The following is a 26,005-nucleotide window of genomic DNA, read 5'->3' on the forward strand; positions in this document are numbered from 1 at the left end:
GTCTTGTTTGGACATGTTTTCTAATTAAAAGAGTAGGTTATTTTAGCAATTAAGCAACACACCACAGTCATCGTATTATATGTGGCTTAATTAGCCTTCTATTGTACCTCCATTGAGTATTAACTAGCATTTTCTATGTTTTTTAATATATATATACTTGTTTGTTTTTAAATTATTTAACTCGAGATTACCCATCGATACAGTGCCTTAATGGAGAAATATTTACTTAAATAAGATATATTTTCAGATTTTAATAAATATATATATATTAACTTTTGTATGTTGTCATTACGAGTAAATGTTGTTAGGTAATGTTGGTATTATGTACTTAGTCACCTTGTTGCACGGTTATGTCGACAACCAGCGCCGTTATATACTTGTCTATGTGTACGTACATTTTGTAATATAATTTAAATAAAACTATTAATTCATAAATAATATTGTTTTATTTTAACTCGCTTATTTATTCCCGATATAAAATATATTATAACATTAGAAATGCATATAGGTATTTCTCTTATTTTCTAATAAAAAATAATAATTTTGATGGTCGTCTGTAGATTATAGCTTCAGCCGTTTTATGTCATCTATTTTGAAGTCAACCCTGAAACAAATTTAAATTTAATTTTTAATAATGGTGTTCAAAACAAAGGCGTCAAGGGACAGGCTTTTTTGATATGAAATGAAATTAAATCGTTGATTTTGCGAGGCATGTGGTGTGCACAGAGGTTATAAAGTGGGTACATATAGTTTCATAAAAACCGCTTTATATGAAGACATGCAAAATATTATATTGGTTATGTGTAAATAATTATATAATTTTTAGTTTTATATATATGTTTTTTTGGGATTTGGGGAACCAAACCAGAAGTACGCTAGTAAATCAAACCGCGAACAGCTTGTGTCTGAAATCGAGTACCTGCGCGCGAGCACGTCCCGGAGGTCCGGCGGCGCGAGGCGCGCGGCGGGCTGCAGCGCGTGCCGCGCGTGCGGCAGCCGCTCGAGTGCGGGGGGCGGGGGCGGGGGGGGGGGCGGGGGGCGGCCAGTACCTGCGCGCGAGCACGTCCCGCAGGTCCGGCGGCGCGAGGCGCGCGGCGGGCTGCAGCGCGTGCCGCGCGCTGCAGCCGCTCGAGTGCGGGGGCGGGGGGCGGGGGCGGGGGGCGGGGGCGGCCAGTACCTGCGCGCGAGCACGTCCCGCAGGTCCGGCGGCGCGAGGCGCGCGGCGGGCTGCAGCGCGTGCCGCGCGTGCTGCAGCCGCTCGAGTGCGGGGGGCGGGGGGCGGGGGCGGGGGGCGGCCAGTACCTGCGCGCGAGCACGTCCCGCAGGTCCGGCGGCGCGAGGCGCGCGGAGGGCTGCAGCGCGTGCCGCGCGTGCTGCAGCCGCTCGAGTGCGGGGGGCGGGGGCGGGGGGCGGGGGCGGCAGTACCTGCGCGCGAGCACGTCCCGCAGGCGGCGGCGCGAGGCGCGCGGCGCGCGCGCGTGCCGCGCGTGCTGCAGCCGCTCGAGTGCGGGGGGCGGGGGGCGGCCAGTACCTGCGCGCGAGCACGTCCCGCAGGTCCGGCGGCGCGAGGCGCGCGGCGGGCTGCAGCGCGTGCCGCGCGTGCTGCAGCCGCTCGAGTGCGGGGGGGGGGGGGCGGGGGGCGGGGGGCGGGGGGCGGCCAGTACCTGCGCGCGAGCACGTCCCGCAGGTCCGGCGGCGCGAGGCGCGCGGCGGGCTGCAGCGCGTGCCGCGCGTGCTGCAGCCGCTCGAGTGCGGGGGGCGGGGGGCGGGGGGCGGGGGGCGGCCAGTACCTGCGCGCGAGCACGTCCCGCAGGTCCGGCGGCGCGAGGCGCGCGGCGGGCTGCAGCGCGTGCCGCGCGTGCTGCAGCCGCTCGAGTGCGGGGGCGGGGGGCGGGGGGCGGGGGGCGGGGGGCGGCCAGTACCTGCGCGCGAGCACGTCCCGCAGGTCCGGCGGCGCGAGGCGCGCGGCGGGCTGCCGCGCGTGCCGCGCGTGCTGCAGCCGCTCGAGTGCGGGGGGCGGGGGCGCGCGGGGGCGGCCAGTACCTGCGCGCGAGCACGTCCCGCAGGTCCGGCGGCGCGAGGCGCGCGGCGGGCTGCAGCGCGTGCCGCGCGTGCTGCAGCCGCTCGAGTGCGGGGGCGGGGGCGGGGGGCGGGAATAGGGGGGGTTAATTACCTGCGCGCGAGCACGTCCTGCAGGTCCGGCGGCGCGAGCGCGCGCGGCGGGCGCGCGCGCCGCGCGTGTTCAGCCGCTCGAGTGCGGGGGGCGGGGGCGGGGGGCGGGGGGCGGCCAGTACCTGCGCGCGAGCACGTCCCGCAGGTCCGGCGGCGCGAGGCGCGCCGCGGACCATCGCGTGCCGCGCGTGCTGCAGCCGCTCGAGTGCGGGGGGCGGGGGGCGGCCAGTACCTGCGCGCGAGCACGTCCTGTTAATCCGGCGGCGCGAGGCGCGTATATAATTTTATTAGCGCGTGCCGCGAATGCTGCAGACGCTCGAGTGCGGGGGGCGGGGGCGGGGGGCGGGGGGCGGGGGGCGGCCAGTACCTGCGCGCGAGCACGTCCCGCAGGTCCGGCGGCGCGAGGCGCGCGGCGGGCATAGCGCGTGCGCGCGTGCTGCAGCCGCTCGAGTGCGGGGGGCGGGGGGCGGGGGGCGGGGGGCGGGGGGCGGCCAGTACCTGCGCGCGAGCACGTCCCGCAGGTCCGGCGGCGCGAGGCGCGCGGCGGTCATAAAGCCGCGCGACATGGCAGCCGCTCGAGTGCGGGGGCGGGGGCGGGGGGCGGGGGGCGGGGGGCGGGGGCCGGTGTCAGTACTCACGTTCCCCAGCTGGTAGTGCTGCCTCATGAGCAGCTTAGAGCGCGGCGGGCTCCGGGTGCGCGGGGCGGGGGGCGGGGGGCGGGGGGCGGCGGGCGGCCGCTACCTGCGCGCGAGCACGTCCCGCAGGTCCGGCGGCGCGAGGCGCGCGGCGGGCTGCAGCGCGTGCCGCGCGTGCTGCAGCCGCTCGAGTGCGGGGGCGGGGGCGGGGGCGGGGGGCGGGGGGCGGCGTACCTGCGCGCGAGCACGTCCCGCAGGTCCGGCGGCGCGAGGCGCGCGGCGGGCCAGCGCCCCCGCGCCGCTGCAGCCGCTCGAGTGCGGGGGGCGGGGGGCGGGCGGGGGGGGCGGGGGCGGCCAGTACCTGCGCGCGAGCACGTCCCGCAGGTCCGGCGGCGCGAGGCGCGCGGCGGGCTGCAGCGCGTGCCGCGCGTGCTGCAGCCGCTCGAGTGCGGGGGGCGGGGGCGGGGGGCCCTGCGCGCGAGCACGTCCCGCAGGTCCGGCGGCGCGGCGCGCGGCGCAGCGCGCCGCGCGTGCTGCAGCCGCTCGAGTGCGGGGGGCGGGGGCGGGGGGGGCGGGGGCGGCCAGTACCTGCGCGCGAGCACGTCCCGCAGGTCCGGCGGCGCGAGGCGCGCGGCGGGCTGCAGCGCGTGCCGCGCGTGCTGCAGCCGCTCGAGTGCGGGGGGCGGGGGGCGGGGGGCGGGGGGCGGGGGCGGCCAGTACCTGCGCGCGAGCACGTCCCGCAGGTCCGGCGGCGCGAGGCGCGCGGCGCGGCTGCAGCGCGCCGCGCGCGCGTGCTGCAGCCGCTCGAGTGCGGGGGCGGGGGCGGGGGGCGGGGGCGGGGGGCGGCCAGTACCTGCGCGCGAGCACGTCCCGCTGGTCCGGCGGCGCGAGGCGCGCGGCGGGCTGCAGCGCGTGCCGCGCGTGCTGCAGCCGCTCGAGTGCGGGGGGGGGGGGCGGGGGGCGGGGGGCGGCCAGTACCTGCGCGCGAGCACGTCCCGCAGGTCCGGCGGCGCGAGGCGCGCGGCGGGCTGCAGCGCGTGCCGCGCGTGCTGCAGCCGCTCGAGTGCGAGCAGCGCGGCGACCTGCGTGAGGCGCGCGCACCGCTCGCGGGCCGCGGGGGCTGCGCCGCCGGCCCAAGCCGCTAGTCGTCGCGCGCGACGCTCCACCGCCAATCCCGCCTCCTGAACACGCACATACACGATACCATTACCCATGTTTATGCAAGAAAATGAATAGTAGTGGTTAATTACATAATACGAACCCTGGTGTACCGGTTCTGCAATATACGGCGCTCGGTGTTCACCGCCAGATCTGTGACGGCGGCCACCAGCACGGCCTCGGCTACGGACGCCGCTAGCTGCGCGCGCGCCGCCTCAGCCAGCGTGTCCAATGCAGTTGGTAATGCGCTCGCATCGGATTCTTCTTCGATGTCCTCTGTTAATGAAAAATGTATATAATTTTATTAATTCTTAATTGGAATGTCTAAATGATAATAGAATGTTACGTCTCCTTGGTTTTATGGTATGCGCTGGCGGAGCATCCATGTCGGATGACCCGATGAGCATAGAGTCGGGTCACTGAAGTACTTGATAATTGAGCTGATAACAAACATTAATGAGAGTAGTAGAGTCTCGTACGGTCATAAAGTCGACATGGTTCCTCCTGTCACATACCGGTAGGTCCGTATCTCCCATGAAGTCAGGTTACTGAAGCACAATTAGATCGAGCTGACTAGAAACATTAATAGATGTAGTAGGCTCGAACGATCGTGAGGTCGGAAGGCCGCGGCGCCGGCCAGCCCCGCCCCCACCCCCGTACCTGCGTGCGCGGGCGCGGCGAGCGCGTCGGCCAGCCCCGCCCCCCCCCCGTACCTGCGTGCGCGGGCGCGGCGAGCGCGTCGGCCAGCCCCGCCCCCCCCCCGTACCTGCGTGCGCGGGCGCGGCGAGCGCGTCGGCCCAGGCGTGCAGGCGCGGCGCGAGCGCGGCCCGCAGCGCGGCGAGCGCGAGGTCGCGCGCGGCGCGGAAGGCGGCGGCGGCGCCGGCCAGCCCCGCCGCGCACTGCGCCGCGTGCTGCCGGCCGTGCGCCGCGTTGCTCAGCGCGCCCGCCGCCGCCGCCGCCTCGGCCGCCAGCTGCTCCGCCCACTCCCCGCCGGCCTCCGCCTCGTTCACGTGCGCCTGCACGATACACTCGCTCATCACACCTCACCCACAGTTCTTCATTAAGAAACTATTTGTAAACATAGTGACAAATCGGTCTGGTTTGCGCACTCTATAGAGCGACACGTCTAATTCGTTTAAATATAAAATTAAGTGACAGTCAATCTTTAGACATTTTTTGGGTTTTTCGTTCTCGGCCGAGACAAATTTCTCGGTTGAATTTGTAGTCGGCAATGCGGAGAGCGAGACAGATCTCGGTCGAGCCTTATCTCACACTCTCACCTCCGCTCGTGTCATCGCACGTAGATGTGCCGTCGCCTGTAAAATGTAAGAGTGGAAGCGAGGACTGACCAGGAAGAGCGCCCGCTGCGCGTCCAGGTCCCTGGTGAGCGGCGGCGGCGGCGCGGGCGCGGCGCGGTCGGCGGCGGGCGGCGGGAGGGGGAGCGCGTCGGGCGGCGCGCGCAGCCAGCGGCGCAGCGCGGCGGCGGGCCGCTCCACGCCCGCGCCCACCTCGTTCAGCACCGCGCACGCGCCCTCCACGCTGCCGGTCGACACCGACCGCCTGCGCACCGCACACACTCGTCGTCACTAGTTACTAGTGATGATGTCGATAATGATAATGATGTTACACCCTCATCATCACTAGTTGTTAATAGTGATGACAATAATAATTACAGATCTCCAGGCTCTCTCCGAGGACTTACTGGTATTTAATAAATCTACTAAATGTTTTTGTGAAGTAAAGTTGTATAATGTATCGCTAGTTGCGGTATATAATATAGTTAATGATGTGTGCGTATGTGTGTATGTGTGTGTGAAATAAAAGTGAGTGTCTGTATGAGAAAGGGTGTGTAAAGAATCTAGATACTACCGAAAATCTCTTGTCCATCCCACCAAAGTAACAAATCAAACAAATATATAAGATTACCTTAATCTATCACCTCAGAACAGACAACAAACCTTCGGTATCTTCATACGATAGGGTTAATAACAACAACAATTTTTAAATGCATTTTATTGAGAATAATTTAATATGAAGCTTCTTGTTAATATTGTTGTACAAATATGGTCCCAAAAAGGGAAAAAATCTTTGAGCAAAATTTGTTCTAAATTTATAATGATGTCTGTTGCGGGTAAATGATACTATGTTGTTGGTCCAGACGATGTATATTATAGATGATAATAAACTGACAATATGTACATAGAAATAATGATCTTATATACTAAATAACAATAGGAAAATGTAAGGTGGGGTGACACAGTTTAAACACAGCAGTGCTTAGTAGACAATATTGAATTTGTCTTACTAGCCATTATTAAATGCAATTATTATTTTGATATATCTAGATGACTGTGTCCCATAATGTCGATAATGATAATGATGTTACACCCTCATCATCATTATCATCATCACTAGTTACTAGTGATGATGTCGATAATGATAATGATGTTACATCCTCATCATCATCGACTTTGTCACTATCAACATATTCGTCATAAAAATCACTTCCGACATCATCATTACCGTCATTCATATCGACTAATATTAAAAAATACATCGTTAACACATCATATCACAGGGACAGCAGCCTTACGAACGTCATCATATAACACCCGCATACCCCTCGTAAGTTATCATTCCGAAGAACTGAGATGTCCTGCTTTAATACCCTGTAATCTCACTGCCATATCTCACTTCATACATTTTTTATTATAATTTTTTATTAATTTTATTCGTCAATCAAATTGGAAAGACCTTTCGTCTAATAGTGGCCTGCCCATACTACATACTAAACGTATGCGTCCACATAGTTCTAAGTTCACATCGCTAACTATAAGAGCATATGCACACTTTACTACGAGCCCCGAACCATACTATCTGATTTTAATGATAATATGTTAAACTATAATCTTATATATAAAATTCTCGTGTCACAGTTTTCGTTCCCATACTCCTCCGAAACGGCTTGACCGATTCTCATGAAGTTTTGTGAGCGTATTGAGTACGTCTGAGAATCGGCCATCTATTTTTCATCCCCCTAAATGTTAGGGGTAGTCTACCCCTAAATTTTTTTTTATGATACAACATACACAAATATATACAATCCTAAATTTTCACCCTTCTACCATCAACCCCTTTTTTTTTAGCTTTATTAATTTATATGGCAAAACAACGTTTGCCGGGACAGCTAGTATATAATATATTAGTACTTATGTCGACAGTATATATACTCTTGCATACATTACTAGTATGTAATACTATATGTGGGCATACAATTATCCATTGTCGCTCGTCATATGAAACTTATACTAACCTTATAACCTTCCTAGCGATAAAGAACACGTCGTCGACGAGACTTGATGTAGTTGCACCCGGCTGTGGTGTTGCCATCTTCAACGCTTTACTCATACTCTCCTCAAGGAAATACCTACATATGTACACAATTTACGAGTAAGCAGAAATGATTAATATTTTTAATACCAATTAATAAATGAAATCCCTTACATTAAACATAGAGTATCAAGTTAATGATCTTTTAATGTATAAATTTAAATGTCCAGACAGTTGGTGACCAGATGGGACGGGTCATTAGGGTCCCTAAATTATGGTTGAGTTGCAAGACACTATAGAAAAACAGAATGAAGTCCTAGAAGATATTGCTCAGCAGAGATAAGTTCACCATTATCCAAATCTAATTCTTCCTATAGTAGTATGTTTCATATTAAGTTTTATTACTGTACAATAATTTAACAGGCAAACCTTTCCAGCTCGAGGTAGTGCGCGAGCATGTCCTGCGTGACACGCGTCAGGTCGCACTCCGCTATGATCTTCTCCGTGGCAGCCACGCACGCCTCTCTGCCTGCTTCGTCCAGACTCGACGCGTCTGCCTAAAAAAAATATAATATGTTCATTGTTCCGTAAAAAAGCGAAAATGTAATTTGAGACAATCTAAAAGCGACCTTAGACATAAGCAATATAGTACATATTCGAATAAGGCTATGTATGGTGGGTACCTCTGTCTTCCGGCGCAGGAAGTCGAAGTAGAGCCGCAGCCGGGACAGAGAGAGCGCCAGCTCGGCCAGCACGGGCTCCGCGGCCAGCGCCCCGCCCGCCGCGCCCCCCGACAGCCGCGCCGCACGCAGCGCCACCAGCACGCGGCGAGCGCCCGCACACACCTGCACCGCACGCACCATCACTCTAACATGGTTTTATTAATGTAACATTCCAACACTACTGGTAGTTGGAAATGTTCAGTTCTAGTATAATATTCAAACTTTGTACAGGCTTATAAAATGCTAATTATATTTGCTGGATCCTAATTAATATGTGCGAACACGTCTGCTGCCGCGCGCGCTTCACGGCCGCGCCGCCCGCCTCCGGCACGTCCCCGTCCGCTGCGAGGAGGTCACTGACCGCGGGCTGCAGCGCGCGCTCCACGGCCGCGCCGCCCGCCTCCGGCACGTCCCCGTCCGCTGCGAGGAGGTCACTGACCGCGGGCTGCAGCGTGCGCAGGGCGCGCGCAGGGCGCGCGGCAGGCCGGCGGCGGCGGCGGCGCCGGTCTGCTGCCGCGCGCGCTCCACGGCCGCGCCGCCCGCCTCCGGCACGTCCCCGTCCGCTGCGAGGAGGTCACTGACCGCGGGCTGCAGCGTGCGCAGGGCGCGCGGCAGCAGGCCGGCGGCGGCGGCGGCGCCGGTCTGCTGCCGCGCGCGCTCCAGGCCGGCGGCGGCGGCGGCGCCGGTCTGCTGCCGCGCGGCCGCGCCGCCCGCCTCCGGCACGTCCCCGTCCGCTGCGAGGAGGTCACTGACCGCGGGCTGCAGCGTGCGCAGGGCGCGCGGCAGCAGGCCGGCGGCGGCGGCGGCGCCGGTCTGCTGCCGCGCGCGCTCCACGGCCGCGCCGCCCGCCTCCGGCACGTCCCCGTCCGCTGCGAGGAGGTCACTGACCGCGGGCTGCAGCGTGCGCAGGGCGCGCGGCAGCAGGCCGGCGGCGGCGGCGGCGCCGGTCTGCTGCCGCGCGCGCTCCACGGCGCGCTCGGGCTGCGCCGGCGGCGCCGCGCGCGCCCGCCTCGGCGGCGCCGTGCCGCGCCACGGCCGCGCCGCCCGCCTCCGGCACGTCCGCTGCGAGGAGGTCACAGCAGGCCGGCGGCGGCGGCGGCGCCGGTCTGCTGCCGCGCGCGACCGCGGGCTGCAGCGTGCGCAGGGCGCGCGGCAGCAGGCCGGCGGCGGCGGCGGCGCCGGTCTGCTGCCGCGCGCGCTCCACGGCCGCGCCGCCCGCCTCCAGTACGCGCGTCATGGCGTCCGCGTACACCGCCGCCTCCGCACTCCCTCCGCCGCTCACCACGCTCGCACGACGGATCGCACCCTCCGCCTGCCGAACCGCACTTCTTAATTAACATTTTTTGTTATAGCTATATATATTCGTATAGAATAAATACAGTTCGTGTACGAGAGTCTACTTTAATGTTAGATATAGACATATATATAAGTTAACGATACGAGTAAGTAGAAATAATTAAATTTAAAATCTTAATCATTCGTCCTCAATCGTTATTTTACTTTATTAACTTTTATCGATGAGAATGAGGGTACGCCCGACGACGACGATGATTATGATGTTGGTGATGCTAATAATGATGATGATGATCTGGATTATGATGATAATGACTGATGGGTGAGGACGATCATTTCATCACTTTGTCACATATTATCGAGTCCCTGCTTCCCTTACATGACGTAGTTTATTGGCTAATTCATTCATAACATAAACTATTTATTATTATATAACTCACTTGTGTAAGGAGATACTTGGCGAGCAAATCGACGCCTTCCTCAGCGCGACCGATCTGTGGGAACAGCTTGAATAGACGCTCAACCGCTGCTTCGTCTTCCTTTTTAGCTGCTTCCTCAAACCTTACAAAGTAAAAAATTATTGCCACTTTAGGTTGCAAAGTGGTGGCGGAAATAATCGGATCCCTACACCACTTTTCACATGTTTTCATTATTATCAAATCATAAGACAAACAATAATATACCATTGCGATTATTGTTTCTAAAGGAGTAATGAGACGATCAATTGTGGTCACCATAAAGACATAATGACAATTTATACAGTGCCACTTAGTCCTGAAGTAAGCAGAGCTTGTGTTATGAGTACTGGACATCTGACACAAACATTATTTTTTAAATCATCATCATCGCAGCCCGGAAGACGTCCACTGCTGGACATAGGCCTCCCCCAAAGATCTCCAGGATGATCGGTCCTGCGCTGCTCGCATCCAATGCCTTCCAGCGATCTTGACCAGATCGTCGGTCACCTTGCTGGAGGCCTTCCCACGCTGCGTCTTCCGGTCCGTGGTCGCCACTCGAGGACTTTACTGCCCCATCTGTCCTACGAGCTATGTGTCCTGCCTATTGCCACTTCAGAGTCGCAATTCTGTGGGCTATGTTGGTCACTTTGGTTCTTCTGCGGATCTCCTCATTTCTGATTCGATCACGCAGAGTAACTTCGAGCATAGCCCTCTCCATTGCCCTCTGAGTAACTTTGAGCTTATTGATGGGGCCCATAGTTAGCGACCACGTCTAGACGTGGTCGCTATTTTTTAAATACATACATAATATACATAGAAAACACCCAGACCGATACAAACAATCATGAATACAAATGTTTGTGCCGTGCGAGGAATCGCAATCATCGGAAGTAAAGCAGTGTGCTAAACCGGTAGACCATCGAGGTCGTGTATGTTTGTAAATAGACTTAATGGCCTCGATTGACGACCCTCATATCGGATCGATGACCCTCGGATCGTTTCCATCGTCAGTGCTTTACCGACGGTGTGGGGTTCGAGGGATTGAGCCGCTAGACGAGCGGGTCCATGAAAGTGGTAAGTAGGGAGCGGTGCGGGTGGTTACTTGCGCACGAGGTGGCGGTGCAGCGTGGCGGCGGCGCGGGCCATGGCGGCGCGCGGGTCGGGGGCGCCGCGGGCCGCCGCCGCCTGCAGCGAGCCGGGCGCCATGCTGCGGTACCGCGCCACGTGCGCCGCGCCTGCGGACCACGCGCACCACGCACACCACGCGGGGCTCTACATACACTGACGACTCTTTCACCCGCGAAAATAACACACACATCTATAACCGCTGCCTTCATATGTTACAATTCATATCAATATTGTAGAAAAAACCCGATATTTTAAAAAGATATTAAAAAAGGTAGTTTGTGTTTAGTACAGTGTAAATATTATTACAAATATTGTAAATAGCGCCATCTAGTATTTTTAGACCGAACTAAGTTGTTTATCATAAGATAACCATTACCCCCGCTTCAATCAATACTATACCGACTTCGGTCTATAAATACGGAGGACGGTAGATGAATAATCCTCTTTGGTTGGGTGAACCGCGGCATTCAGTCGACGAGTGCAGAGCGTACCGGTTCAGTTTTGGATACTGCGTCACGGGCACTGCTTGCGGTTTCCCTACCGGTAGCCGGCTTCAAAGCCTAAGTTGTCATCCTTATTAGTGATTTGGCTTCTACGCACAAAATAATGAGGCAATTCACGCGCGCAATCGTGTGTGAATATTAATTTATTATTATAAAATGGCGCTAAAGCAATCACGACTGAAGAACACGGAAATAACGCGTGATACATGATACGCGTCAGTTGTTTTTAGGTCTATGACCTACATTGTTGGTTTTTACAAAAAAGAGTAGGTATTTCCATCTCTCTTCTTCACGCTTACCCGTCTCATAATCATGTGCTTTTATGGCTGCTTCTACTCCAGCGCTGCAGATCTGCAAGTCTATGAGGTCGTGGACGCGTCGCTGACACTCCGCCACACGTGACTGAAGCACAATTTTTGATAATATTGATTGAGGTCTGTAACCTAGATTGTTGGGATGTAGGAGTAACCACTAGATGGTTAGTAGATATGATAGAGGCACACACAATATAATAGCACAATTTTTTTTTACATATAGCAAGTGACAGCACATCTGATGGTATTTTTTTTATATAAATAATGGAATGCTGCACCCTCATGCACTAACGGTATATGCTGGCAGGGCACCAGTGGAGGATGATAATATGAGCATGAAGTTAAGTCAGTTAGTCCATTAGTCCATCTAAATTCTCCAAGAATTTGTCATGGTTTCCAAGGGGGGACCGCATGGAGGTCAATCTGACATGGTACATTGCCAGCCTGATGGTAAGTTATCACTACCGCCTATGACCACCCAAAACAATAAGAGAATTGCAGGAGAGTTACCTGCCTTTTAAGGAGTGGTGGATAGAAGAAAAGATAGGAGGGTGTTATTAACTTAATTATTATTTCTGATTTAATTCACATTTAGTATCTAGTCATGGGTATTCTTTAATTTGTTAAAATACAAGTAGTTAAACTTACAAGTAGTTAAAATGGATTTGCGAAGGATAGAAACACATAAGAAATGATGGAAGAGGCCTTTCTGTCTAAAGGACAAGTTGAATCAGAGACTGGTGTGCAGAATAATTAATAACATTTGAATTTAAAAATATAAAAATAATTTCATTCCTGTATGAATAAATTGTGACTTAAATTCTAGCTATATAGTAAGTGAACTAACTGATAGCCAGTAAGATATACTTTTACATTTATAACTAATAAAAATAAAAACTGGACGATTACACAACATCATCTTGTCCCACACTAAGCTGAGCTTCTGTTATGAGTTCTACAACTGAAAGAAATACTATTAATATATTTATGAATAAATTGTGACTTATATTCTAGTTATATAGTAACAAGATTATAAAAATAAAATTCAATAATAATACTACATAATCTTACAATAATTGCAAAACCCTGTTAGATCCTTACTTTTAAACACAAGCAGTTCAATAATTTCCACAGTACTTACTCTAGCTAAATCCAGCTGGCGTACTTTAGCACTGACATCTTTAGCTAGTTCTGCCGTTTTCTCTACCATGTCGACAGCAGTTTGTGCGTCTGTTTTAACTTCTCCCAGCTTGGTGTAGGCCTGGCTGGCACTGCGTAGTCGTGCCTCTAAGGAGCATGTGCGAGATAATACACCAGCTAAGGCTTCATCTACTTCCACCTGGTAAATAATGGTATAATAATATGACTAGCGAATACAAATGACAACCTATGTGGTTTAGTACCACCAGTCAAAGTACAAAACCTAAATTATTAAAAAACTTCTATAGTTAAAAAATCTACAGATTATATTAAATAGAGTATACGTTCAGTTGTTTTCGAAATAATGCCAATATTTTTTATAATATACCTAAAATCTCGATTTTAGGTTACCATAGATGTTTTTTCTCTTACAACATTCTAGTTTAGATTTTAATTAAAAATAAAACAATTGTTTATTATTAGATTATAATATACGTGGATAGTGGAGTCATAAATAAATATTAGTACTTCTGTATGTATTAACGATTTCATAGTCGTCATCTAAATATTTTTTATTTACCTCTTCTTTTTGAATTTCAAGTAAAGCTTTTTGCAGACCATCCTCTGTAGACACGTCATACTTTTCTAACAATAAAGCTAAAGACATATTTGATATTTTATTTGCAAAACTGTTATTATGTTTAATTATTCACAGCTTCTATATAAATAAATATAAATTGTTGTTTAGATTTTTTTAGAATATAAATTGTGATGTTGACAACATTGACAGCTGAAATGACGGAAATATGTGTACTTAAACTGACATCAACAAATTAATGACACGTCTGAGAAAGTATGAATACTTTTTGACAGTTCGTAAATTTTGAGTGGTTCAGAAGTAGTAATTGGACGAGAGAAAATATTTTTTTATCCCTTTCTTAAAGCTTATATTTAATCATCAATTTTAGAAAATTCAAATAAGTATGTAAAATATAATATAAATTCTCTACTTAACAAAAAAAGTGGCTTTATTTGTACTATATACATAAAATAATGTAGTATAAATAATAAGACAGCTGTGACGATTCAACAGTTTCGAACGACACTAAAAATAATAATGGTGGTCAAATACTCGACTCCCTGCAATGAAATGAAACAGTAAACACAACAAATTGCAATTGGAAAATCAATGTATCGTTAATTGTGATAGAGTCTTTTGGGTGCATATTCATAGTTGCTCTCCTCTGAGCACGGATTTTGTTTGGCAGTGGAACAAAAATCGTCAAAGGTATGAATGATGTTAAATTTGACATTTACTTAACACGACTGGTTGCAAAACCTGATTTTATTGTAATATCTTGATGTCTGCTTGAACTTGTAAACAGTTAATTTGTTTCTATGCAGATTGACTCCGTGTGGGGTTGGGCTTCGCCCCCTCTGCGATTGCAGTTGGGGAACGCGCGCGGACCCAAAAGGTGAGAAAACTATATGCACAAATAAATGTGCTCCTATGTACATTCTAATTAATTGGCCAATGATATAGTGCAGTTAGTACCATATTATTACTGTAGCATAATTTTTAAATTGGTTTTAATTTACTGTTTGTTTATGTTTTATTTTTTTAATTTAATATCTCTATTTAGATGACTAAGGGAAAATATAAATAGGGATTGGGAAATTATTAAACAAACAGCTATCTTATACCTGTCACTTTATCTATCATTTATTTAGTTATTTTCATGATCTGTTATATTCACATTGTATATTATAAAAATCTGTTTAGCAATAGTTATTATTAAACTTTAGTGATTAATAAACATTATTAAATTATTAATCGGATCTTAACATAAATAATTTTATGGCAAATAAAGGTATTTACTGTCTCAACATTTAAATTTGGTTTTACTAGCCATGGCCACAAGGTGACCATTCGAGATAAGTGAACTAACTGATAGACCGTAAGATATACTTTTACATTTATAACCAATAAAAATAAAAACTCTGGACAAACAAAAACACGACATCATCTAATCCCACACTAAGCCGAGCTTCTGTTATGAGTTCTACAACTGAAAGAAATATTATTAATTATTCTTGTAAATACATACATAATAATTGAAGCTGGGAGAAGTTAAATAAACTAATCATACTCATGAATACAAATGTTTGAATAATCTGAACTTATTGTATATTAAAAACGTATTTAAAAAATAATATACATAATCTATATATCTAGCGGTAGATTAAAAAATGTAATGACTATTCAAAAGTGCTTCAATGTAAGTTTATTTGAATAAATGGTTTTCTATTCTATTCTATATATATAATTCAATGTTATGATGTAGGCATCCGCTAAGAAATGATTTTGATTAATTCTACCCGAGATCACATTGAAAAATCTTATTTATGTGAGAAATAAGATTTTTCAATGTGATCTCCAACATGTTAAGAAATAATGTGTTTTAAACCACTAAGCTACTGAGGCTGTTTTTCATTAAATATCACTTTTTAAAAATATTAAAGGGCATTATTTACAGTGTAGTAGTCCGAATGCTTATTTAATTACATTGAAATGGATATTTAAATGAAGGGCAAATGGCAGTGGCCATGATTGTAATCAGACTTAATGTGATTTTATTAATTTATATACTTATGGTGTTGTTAATATTTTTTTCTTTAACAATACACTATAACGTTGTCTGTAAATTAACAATTCAATTTTAGGGTTTTATCAATGCAAATTTAAAATATATTATAAAGTAGCAGTACTCACAGTTTCTCCCACAATAAATTTCATAAAATATAGCCTAGTGTTATTCTGATGCATAAGCTATATTACTGTAAAGTTTCATCAACATACATTCAGTAGTTTTGCATAAAAGAGTAACAAACATCTATACCTATAAACTTTCACATTTATAATATTAATAAGATACTGACTATACTAATAAACTAGTGTATGTATCTATTACATATCTAACAATAATCACACAGTACTATCTAGTCCTAAGTTAAGCACTTTGTATTATAAAGATCAGTGTTTTAGTCCACTACTTTACTTCAAATGATAGGTTCTATTCTATTCATTGCACAACAAACATGAGTATGATTGTTTTTTATTGGTATGCATGTTTTATGTTTTTAACCAACAAGTGTATCTGAGTGCAATCTGAGTATCAGTTGTCTAGTACCCATAACACAAGCTCTGCTTAGCTAGAAACTAGATGGCGCTGTTTGTATTATAAAAATACATTCTTGCTGGTTACTATATCAACATTTTTCATAGTATACACACTTTTGTGTTCAATTTAGTGCTTTAAAATTACCAACTGGTTGCTTTAACTGAACACAATGTAATCATTATTGTTACAGCAATTATTGTTAATACATAATGTGTTGTTAATAATCTATCATTAACTAATTCTCCCTTCTACTGATCACCACATATAACTCAGTAAACAGTATTGTTTTGAGATCTCATATGTTATGTAGTTTATAATGTAATTTGAGTGAATAGATATATGTCAGTGCTCAAGAAAATATGAAGTCCCCTATAGTTTGTTTGGATACTGTCATTATGCAGAAGTTACACTATTTTCGTAATTTATTCTGTGGTAGGTAAGACAATTCACTACTTTATCTATACATCTATACATATAAATAAAATTGGAGTGTCTGTTTGTAAATGTCTATTTTTTAGTACATGCATATGAATATAAATACGGTACATACACCAAAATATTTTTTTTACAATTTTTGTCTGTCTGTTTGTTCCGGCTAATCTCTGAAATGGCTGGACCGATTTTGACGGGACTTATTTTGGCAGGCAGCTTATGTAATAAGGAGTAACTTATGCTACTTTTATTTTAGAAAACTAAAGTTAAATTCCATGCAGACAAAGTCGTGGTAACAGCTGGTTATAATAATAATTTGATTGTTATAAGATGGTGAATGGTAGTTATTTAAAACATTTGTCTCAAAAAAATATCTGTATATGTTATGGTAATAACTGCAATAATCTTAATCTTATTAATATTATTATAAACGCAAATGTTTGTGAGTATGGATGGATGTTTGTTACTCTTACACGCAAAAACTATGAAACATATTTGGATGAAACTTTACAGTAATATAGCTTATGCATCAGATTAACATATAGGTTACATTTTTTAATCAAATTTAATGCAGGTGAAACCTGGGTATCCGGTATGGTATGGTACCTGAACTCGAGTATAGCTTTGTTATATATATTTCTTTTCTAAGTAATTATTATTTTATTTCTTTAAAAATATAAAGGGAAACCCTGGCCATACTATATGTATGTTGACACAATTTACAAAACATACAATAAGTAAAGCAGGATTATAGGTTCTAATTGTATTTTATTTATTCATATATGCAATCACATTATATATGTTACTGATCTAAAATATAATATTTAGGGTGAGTATATATTACTTTGTTAGGCTGTAACAAGTCTTTTTTTTCTTTAACATATGTCCTATGTCGGTATAAGTGTACCCTCTACCTATCAGTCTACCCTCATTCACCATCAGTCATTAAATTAACTGTTATACAAGTTTTTGGTAGGAAATTAGTTGCTGGCTCGTGAACAAAAACTCGTGTTACAAAGTGCAGCTCGGCAAAATGTAATGGCGTGTGTATGTTTTCAGGATGGGGGAGGGCGGGTCCCCCGGCGGGGTGGGCGGCGGCGGGGGCGGGGGCGGCGGCGGCGGCGGCGGGGGCGGGGCGCGGCTGTCACACACGTCGGAGAAGCACCCGCGCGCCATCCTCGGCGAGCTGTCCGCGCTGCGCCGCCACAGGGAACTCTGCGACGTCGTCCTCAACGTCGCCAACAGGAAACTCTTCGCGCACAGGTTTCAACTTACATTCTTTTGCTGGTCGATAAACAATTTAGAACATTGTCAATGTTCGATTCGGCATAATGCTGGCAACATGGATTCGAGCGCTGATTTTTAGTAGGGACGCAAAGAAACTATATACAAATAGCAAAGGATCAACATAAGCATAAGCATCACAAATTCAAAATCAAAAAGTAATGATCAGGATAAGGATAACGACGGCCTTATTTTTTTAATGTATTATGATTGAATGGCGTATGATCAGTATTCCACGCCGACGAAGTCACTGGCAACTGGTAGATTATTACTAGAAAAAAACGAGGGACTAATGATCCTCCCCGCAGGGTGATATTGTCAGCGTGCAGCCCGTACTTCCGCGCGATGTTCACGGGCGAGCTGGCCGAGTCGCGCGCCACCGAGGTCACCATCCGGGACGTGGACGAGCAGGCCATGGAGCAGCTGGTCGAGTTTTGTTACACGGCGCACATCGTCGTCGAGGAGAGCAACGTGCAGGTCAGTGTCTAGTGATGACGGGATCGGTGGTTACAGTGCACTCACACACTGGAACTGGCTGTCATGCTGATAAAGTCACGGCGCTACATATGCTGGAAGAGTGTCCGGCATTTTGCAGATAAGTGCCATATAATCCTTTTTAACGTGCTAATATATGTGTCGTATTTTACACAAGTGAATTATCATTTAGATCACCGCAAGTCTAACAAATTTAAGTACAATTATGATTCACAGTACTGCGTACGTCATTTAATGTAATAATTATACGCCATCTAAACTAATAATTTGTGTGTGTGTTCCAGGCGCTACTGCCGGCGGCGTGCCTACTGCAGCTGCAGGAGATACAGGACGTGTGCTGCGAGTTCCTCAAGCGGCAGCTCGACTGCTCCAACTGCCTGGGCATCCGGGCCTTCGCAGACACACATTCCTGCAGGGAACTCCTGCGGATCGCTGATAAGTTTACACAACAGAATTTTCCTGAGGTGAGTCCCCTTTATTAAGTTATGCTATATCACGCTAAACCCAGTAGGGGCGGAGTTGTAAAAATAATATTGTAAAGACATGGAAGATGGAATAGATTTATATTATTTTGTTTATTTCCGCTACCATTAGCCTGTGTGAGACCACAAATATTCAGTGCGGAAAACTAATCACCGTTACTGGAAGCCTTAAGACTTCACCACTAGTGATCAAACTCCAACCGTTATTGGATCTACTCTCATATTGCGTGTTTCTCCTCTAAACTAAGGACTATCAGGTAATGAATAGAGTTGGATGCCTAGTGTAGACTGTTCGGCGACTAGACTACGACTTGAGCAATATGTGACGTTACTGAAGATTCTCGGTTCAGCTAGTATACCATGAAAACAATGTTGGAATATTAAAATAATAAATTGTTCCTCATGACATTTAGATTTATATACAAATTGACATATACCTACATACAATTATATAAACAATCGATAATTTAATTAACTTAAAATTTGTACGCTTGATATAAGCAGATTTTGTAAGGGCCATGTTTTTGTATAACATCATATATGTATGTACCCAAAATCTATTGCAAATGAATTTATTATTATATTATTATTATTGTTAATGTTTAAGCAAGTATATACATATCATAAGGAATTCACTTCCAGGATTTCTCATTTGCGAACAGCCTGACAGGTCTGTGGCTACTCCAGCTTGTCAACCTAGCATACTGTATCATTTAGTTATTGAAGGGTGATGTATATATCTACAGGTGATGGAAAGTGAGGAGTTCCTATTGCTACCGGCGGCGCAGCTGATCGACATCGTGTCTTCAGACGAGCTGAACGTTCGCTCCGAGGAGCAGACCTTCCAGGCCGTCATGTCCTGGGTCAAGTATAATGTCGCTGAACGGCGGCAGCATCTCGCACAGGTATAACTCTATACTCACAACAGATTTACATGGTACAAGACGTGACAATGAATCTGTATTTTTGTAATCATGTGCAAGTTCATTTGAAAAGAATAACAGCTGAGTTTCTTGTCAGGTCTTCGTAGGTTAACAGCCCTCTGGTGACAGATTCTTATGATATGTCAAATCTACCGTATTTGATATATCATAAGAGTCTGTAGTAGACTCAGATGATTAATAGTAGGACCACATTGTATTTTATATGCTATGTTACCAAACCGCTGTTGTAATATTGGATGCACTGTTGTATTCGGCATATGCCTGTAAGGATAGTGTATGAATAAATAAATAAATAAATTTTTGCTGATGCAGTGTGTAAGTGCCTAAAGGATGTCCAAAACTATTGAACAAGTTTTTGTAAATCCTAATATCTTAATATTTTTATGTTATAATTGAGCCGTACATGTGTTTGTCATCTTATTCCTACTGATTTAAGTTATGCATACGTCACTAAAACTATGGTAATGTGACTATACTTCAGGAGTTATATTTTTTTTTCCTATCTGCGATCAGCCCTTCCGGCTATAATCAGATTTTTTGAAGTTATTGGCTTTTTGAGATGAGGCACCTCCAGTAAGGTGCCATCTCATTTACTTTCTTTAGATGTTGGCAAGGCGAGCCTTTTTTAATCTAAATGGACAGTTATTTATATCCAGTAGTTTTGAAGCTAACTGGTTCTTATGACTGGCTAATCTGTGTTTATATCTTGCACAGGCTTTCTGTATCTCTTCTTTTACAGTTGGAATTTCTAGATATGAATGTACTTCAATGTTTTTTTATGAACCAAGGAGCTCTGGCTATGGTTTTTAATGCCTTGTTTTGGAAGCGCTGAAGAATTGATATGTTAGAGTGTGAAGCTGACCCCCATAGTTCAGGAGTTATATGAAACTGTTTATAAGAAATAGAAACAAAAATAAAAAAATCAAAGTGTGGTAAAATTGACGTCACTTCCAGGTGTTGCAACACGTACGCCTGCCTTTACTAAGTCCGAAGTTCCTGGTGGGCACGGTCTCGTCAGAGCTACTCATCAGGTCTGACGACGCGTGCCGCGATCTGCTAGACGAGGCCAAGAACTATTTGCTGCTGCCTCAGGAGCGGCCACTTATGCAGGGTCCAAGGACCAGGCCCAGGAAACCCACAAGACGAGGTCAGATCTACTACATTACGTTGTTTGATGGAATCATGATGGTTTCTTGTTTGGTTTTTGGTTTATCTCTAGGATATAATAATCTACGAAGATCGCTAATTAAGGATGCTTTACATTTCATTCATAGTATTTGTTATTGATTATCTATTCCATAATTATGATTTGTATTAAGTGCGTGAATTATTTTTTTTCATACATCCTTACTTTTTAAAACTCTATTATCTTATATCATTATAATCTATGGTTGTCTGACAGACAAATGGAGTTTTAAAAATCGTATTCATTCATTTTTGTCTCATTTTTCGAACGATATTTTTGAAATCGATAACAAATAGTGCTAGTATTTATATCTACAGAGGGTTCTCGTGATATTATTTAATAAATAATGTGCGAGGTGTGATCGGAGCGGCGCGCAGTAACGGCGTGTGTCCGGCAGGCGAGGTGTTGTTCGCGGTGGGCGGGTGGTGCTCGGGCGACGCGATCGCCTCCGTGGAGCGGTTCGACCCGCAGACGGCCGAGTGGAAGATGGTCGCGCCCATGACCAAGCGGCGCTGCGGCGTCGGCGTCGCAGTCCTACACGACCTCCTCTACGCGGTCGGAGGACACGACGGACAGAGCTACCTCAACAGCATCGAGCGATACGACCCGCAGACCAACCAGGTCAACTAGTTACTAGTAGGACGGACCCATCACGACCCGGTACTTGGGCTCCTGATAGTAGACGGTATTTCATAGGAGGGAGACGTCCTACCTTTTATCTTGTGATTTCAATGGCCAATTTACAGAACCGAAACACAGCAAACAAAATTGCTCGGTAGTGGATATAAGTGAGAACTTTTTAGTTTAGTATGATCATTTCAGGCACCATCTCTGAGGTGCATGCTAAGTGAGACGAGACAATATACATTCGATCGATTGTCAGATTTTCCGAATGTATATCGGTGGTCTAAGACAGTCGCGACATGGAAGATGGTGGTCGGCCATAATGCTGACGATATACACTCGGTCAATAGTGAGGTCGTCCGAGTACGACCTGACGGTTAACCGGGTGTACATCGACGGCCTAATGAGGTGTATGCGTGGTGCGGCAGTGGTGCGGCGCGGTGGCGCCGACGTCGTCGTGCCGCACGTCGGTGGGCGTGGCCGTGCTGGACGGCGCGCTGTACGCGGTGGGCGGGCAGGACGGCGTGCAGTGCCTCAACCACGTCGAGCGGTACGACCCCAAGGAGAACCGCTGGACCAAGGTACCGCCCACACTACACCCACCCACGACACCAGCTCGCTAATGTACTATATCCAACGAATCTTGAAGTAATAGGCGAAAAAGTAATGGATTTCTAATCTGTATTATATATACATAGAAAGTACATATTGTGACGATTATAATATCGCGTCTGAAAGTGACGTGTCTAGTTGGAGTTTTTAATGGTAGTATTAATTCAATTTCGACCGTAATTAATTTAAGTTCTAATTAATTATATTGATAACGAATATGTACGTATTTCTATGTGTGTGCATGTCAAATACTTAATAGTGTGTAATGTTTATTTATTGACTTAATTCATTCTAATATTATCATTCTTCACTTCTTTTCTACTGAACGGAATGGTGCTCCCGCATATGCTGCTTAAACACTGAGAAATGAATATTGCAGAATATAAATTTAAGTAAGTTAGTTCATACATAGCAGATTCATTAGGTATTATCACAACGGTTATAAGGTTATAATCTGTGGAAGTCGACTCGACAAAATAGTAACGATCCGTCAGGAGAATAGTGGGTAGCGTAGTAGTGTAAAGACACGAGCGCGTGGCGTCGGTCCCGGCAGGTGGCGGCGATGACGACGCGGCGGCTGGGCGTGGCGGTGGCGGTGCTGGGCGGGCAGCTGTACGCGGTGGGCGGCTCCGACGGACAGGCGCCGCTCAGCTCCGTGGAGCGCTACGAGCCGCGCACCAACAAGTGGGCGCCCGTCGCGCCCATGTCCACGCGCCGCAAGCACCTCGGCTGCGCGGTCTACGACGGACACATCTACGCGGTGGGCGGCCGCGACGACTGCACCGAGCTCTCCTCGGCGGAGAGGTGACGCACACACGGGGACACACGCACACACACACACACACACACACACACACACACACACACACACACACACACACACACACACACACACACACACACACCTCGGTCTACGACGGACACAACTACGCGGTGGGCGGCCGCGACGACTGCACCGAACACACGCGCACACACCCGCACACACGCGCGCACACGCACACGCACGCGCACACACGCACACGCACACGCACACACAGGATTTCCCCTTCTCTTCTCTCTCCCTTTTTTTCTCCCCTCTTCCCCCCCTAGCAGCTAAAATGATTGATTAAGAGAATCCAACACCACAAAACGTTACAAAATTTCATATTCTCACAGAAATGAAATATTAATTCAATAAATAATTCTTGATATATAGTAACGGATTGGTATGATGTGCATAGGTACGAGCCGAGCACGGACTCGTGGTCCCCGGTGGTGGCGATGACGTCACGCCGCAGCGGCGTAGGACTCGCCGTCGTCAACGGACAGCTGTACGCCGTCGGAGGCTTCGACGGGACCGCCTACCTCAAGTCCATAGAGGTAACCGCTCCATGCTGCACACCTCAGTGCCACTTCTATATGTTCGACGGGACCGCCTACCTCAAGTCCATAGAGGTAACCGCTCCATGCTGCACACCTCGGTGCCACTTCTGTACTGTTCGACGGGACCGCCTACCTCAAGTCCATAGAGGTAACCGCTCCATGCTGCACACCTCAGTGCCACTTCTGTACTGTTCGACGGGACCGCCTACCTCAAGTCCATAGAGGTAACCGCTCCATGCTGCACACCTCAGTGCCACTTCTATACTGTTCGACGGGACCGCCTACCTCAAGTCCATAGAGGTAACCGCTCCATGCTGCACACCTCAGTGCCACTTCTATACTGTTCGACGGGACCGCCTACCTCAAGTCCATAGAGGTAACCGCTCCATGCTGCACACCTCAGTGCCACTTCTATACTGTTCGACGGGACCGCCTACCTCAAGTCCATAGAGGTAACCGCTCCATGCTGCACACCTCAGTGCCACTTCTATACTGTTCGACGGGACCGCCTACCTCAAGTCCATAGAGGTAACCGCTCGAGGATTTTCTTGCCGGTTCTTCTCAACTGAGCACTAGTCGGACTAGACAATAGACTAGGTCATATTTTTTATCACTATCCCGATAAGAAATATGACCTCCACAAGAGACGAAAAGGACCTATATTAATTGATGATTTTAAATTTATTATCCAATATCTGCAGGTGTATGACCCGGAATCGAACCAGTGGCGGCTATGCGGCGCGATGAACTACCGGCGCTTGGGCGGCGGCGTCGGCGTCATGCGCGCGCCGCATCATGACAATCACTATATATGGTGAGATATGACTCCACACACTAGCTACCTATACCCATCTCTTTTACTCTCTTATCGGCTTTCACACACGAGAAAGAGAGAAATACACCACACACTAGCTACCTATACACATCTCTTTTACTCTCTTATTGACTTCGACACACGAGAAAGAGAGAAATACACCACACTAGTTACCTATACACATCTCTTTTACTCTCTTATCGGCTTTCACACACGAGAAGTAGAGAAATACACGACACACTAGCTACCTATACCCATCTCTTTTACTCTCTTATTGGCTTTCACACACGAGAAAGAGAGAAATACACCACACCTATACCCATCTCTTTTACTCTCTTATTGGCTTTCACACACGAGAAAGAGAGAAATACACCACACACTAGCTACCTATACCCATCTCTTTTACTCTCTTATCGGCTTTCTCACACTACAAAGATAAGTTTTTTTTCGGACCATCTACATCTCTTTTAGCTGGCCTTTACAGCTTCACCGGACGATAAGAGAGTGCAGATGGCACACACAAACCAAATGAAGGACTTACTCTCTTGGGACTGTTCACACACGGATAAGAGAGAGGATACCGCTAGTTCGAACCTCGGCTCATCTCGTAGTTTCGATCTCGTTTGAATTCACACACGAGGAGGGTCGATCGGAGTTACCTAGAAATCTTTTACTCTCTTATTGATGTCACAAACTAAACAAAATAATCACACATACTATTATTATAAACTGGTTTTAATAATGAACTGGTTTTACCTAAATGCAGTTTAACTAAAGTTAGTAAATGCCTAAGGTTATATAGCATATTACCAGAGTCTGTTCTTAATTTATTGTAAATAAACTGGCTTTAAAAAATTGAGTTTCTTGCCAGTTCTTCTCAATTGGATCTGTATACTGAACTGGGCGGTAGGGAAAAAATTATAAGGTAAAAGATTGAGCGGCTAAAATGTCCGACATAAATAAATGATTTTTGAATTTGAATTGACTAAAATGAGACTTTAATTTCTTATTAAACACTTTGTAAAAAGCTTCTTAAAAATGAAGAGTTTGTAAATGATAATAATGTTTTTGTAGAAAAAAACTTAAAATTCATAGCGCTGACTGACTATCTGATTACTCAAAGATTTGAGTGCGTAGCTGTTGATTATCGCATGCCTCTTACTTGTTACTGTGTATTTATTTAAAAGTGCTTGTATTGACTTTATAAAGGTTATTTCTGTTTCTATTTACTACTTTATTTTTTTGTTCCAGGAATCGAAAAGACTCAGTGGTATAAACCACACCCCCTGCCCCCCTCGCTGTAAAATATTCCCCCTCCACTCCTATTGGTTAAGTCGTTACTCATTTATTTTATTGTTAATAAAATATATTACTAATTAATTGACTATTTATAAATAAATGAAAATACAAATTTTAGAATATACACATGTAGTTTTATTTCTTCAATACAGAAAATTTTGTATTTTTGAACTAGTCACACCAACATATGTAACCTGCATAAGTATCTTCACGCCAGATCTGTTTCGAGGTAGACAGAGATGTCCAGTGCTAATCTCTCGAATATCACGTGCTTACAAATACTTTGATATTAAAAATAAAAGTTACGTTTTTACGTTTCAGTATCTTAACTAATAAACATGAAATTTAGCATATATATGTGTCCCTTGTCCTTGCCCCAAACGCTATGTACATAACACATATAGTGTTCGGGGCAAGATCAAGGGACAAGTTTATA

The 26,005-nt window shown here is 47.0% G+C and overlaps 2 protein-coding genes across 2 annotated transcripts; one reads left to right on the plus strand and one right to left on the minus strand.

Moving 5' to 3' along the window:
• Positions 1–435: 435 nt before the first annotated feature.
• LOC131852330 (conserved oligomeric Golgi complex subunit 4) lies at positions 436–13,661 on the minus strand. Its single transcript, XM_059202995.1, has 14 exons — positions 13,434–13,661; positions 12,855–13,052; positions 11,699–11,801; positions 10,871–11,003; positions 9,751–9,871; positions 9,141–9,329; positions 7,979–8,140; positions 7,725–7,852; positions 7,279–7,392; positions 5,315–5,525; positions 4,732–4,981; positions 4,069–4,241; positions 3,786–3,988; positions 436–604 (listed from the first exon to the last, which is right to left on the minus strand). Exons 1-14 carry the CDS (start codon positions 13,518–13,520, stop codon positions 562–564), a joined length of 2,115 nt encoding a protein of 704 aa, XP_059058978.1. The 5' UTR covers positions 13,521–13,661; the 3' UTR covers positions 436–561.
• Positions 13,662–13,943: 282 nt separating this feature from the next.
• Positions 13,944–25,650, plus strand: LOC131852324 (kelch-like protein diablo). Its single transcript, XM_059202990.1, has 13 exons — positions 13,944–14,141; positions 14,258–14,328; positions 17,527–17,730; positions 18,060–18,228; positions 18,531–18,710; positions 19,475–19,633; positions 20,627–20,819; positions 21,256–21,479; positions 21,911–22,063; positions 22,648–22,898; positions 23,315–23,453; positions 24,158–24,270; positions 25,522–25,650. The coding sequence occupies exons 3-13, from the start codon at positions 17,528–17,530 to the stop codon at positions 25,544–25,546; spliced, it is 1,809 nt and encodes a 602-aa protein (XP_059058973.1). The 5' UTR covers positions 13,944–14,141; positions 14,258–14,328; position 17,527; the 3' UTR covers positions 25,547–25,650.
• Positions 25,651–26,005: the final 355 nt, after the last annotated feature.

This window comes from Achroia grisella, unplaced genomic scaffold (assembly GCF_030625045.1).
Source record: "Achroia grisella isolate CSIRO2021 unplaced genomic scaffold, CSIRO_AGI_Agris_v1 utg842, whole genome shotgun sequence".
Lineage (NCBI taxonomy): Eukaryota > Metazoa > Arthropoda > Insecta > Lepidoptera > Pyralidae > Achroia > Achroia grisella.

Excerpts from the sequence above, each read along its gene's own strand:
- LOC131852324 (XM_059202990.1), top strand. The coding sequence starts at position 17,528 with ATGGGGGAGGGCGGGTCCCCCGGCGGGGTGGGCGGCGGCGGGGGCGGG. Across the intron at positions 18,711-19,474 it reads CACAACAGAATTTTCCTGAG|GTGATGGAAAGTGAGGAGTT; the intron begins GTGAGTCCCCTT and ends ATATATCTACAG. Across the intron at positions 24,271-25,521 it reads CATGACAATCACTATATATG|GAATCGAAAAGACTCAGTGG; the intron begins GTGAGATATGAC and ends TTTTTGTTCCAG.
- LOC131852330 (XM_059202995.1), bottom strand. The coding sequence starts at position 13,520 with ATGTCTTTAGCTTTATTGTTAGAAAAGTATGACGTGTCTACAGAGGAT. Across the intron at positions 13,053-13,433 it reads TTGAAATTCAAAAAGAAGAG|GTGGAAGTAGATGAAGCCTT; the intron begins GTAAATAAAAAA and ends ATTATTTACCAG. Across the intron at positions 5,526-7,278 it reads ATCGCTAGGAAGGTTATAAG|GCGGTCGGTGTCGACCGGCA; the intron begins GTTAGTATAAGT and ends TGCGGTGCGCAG.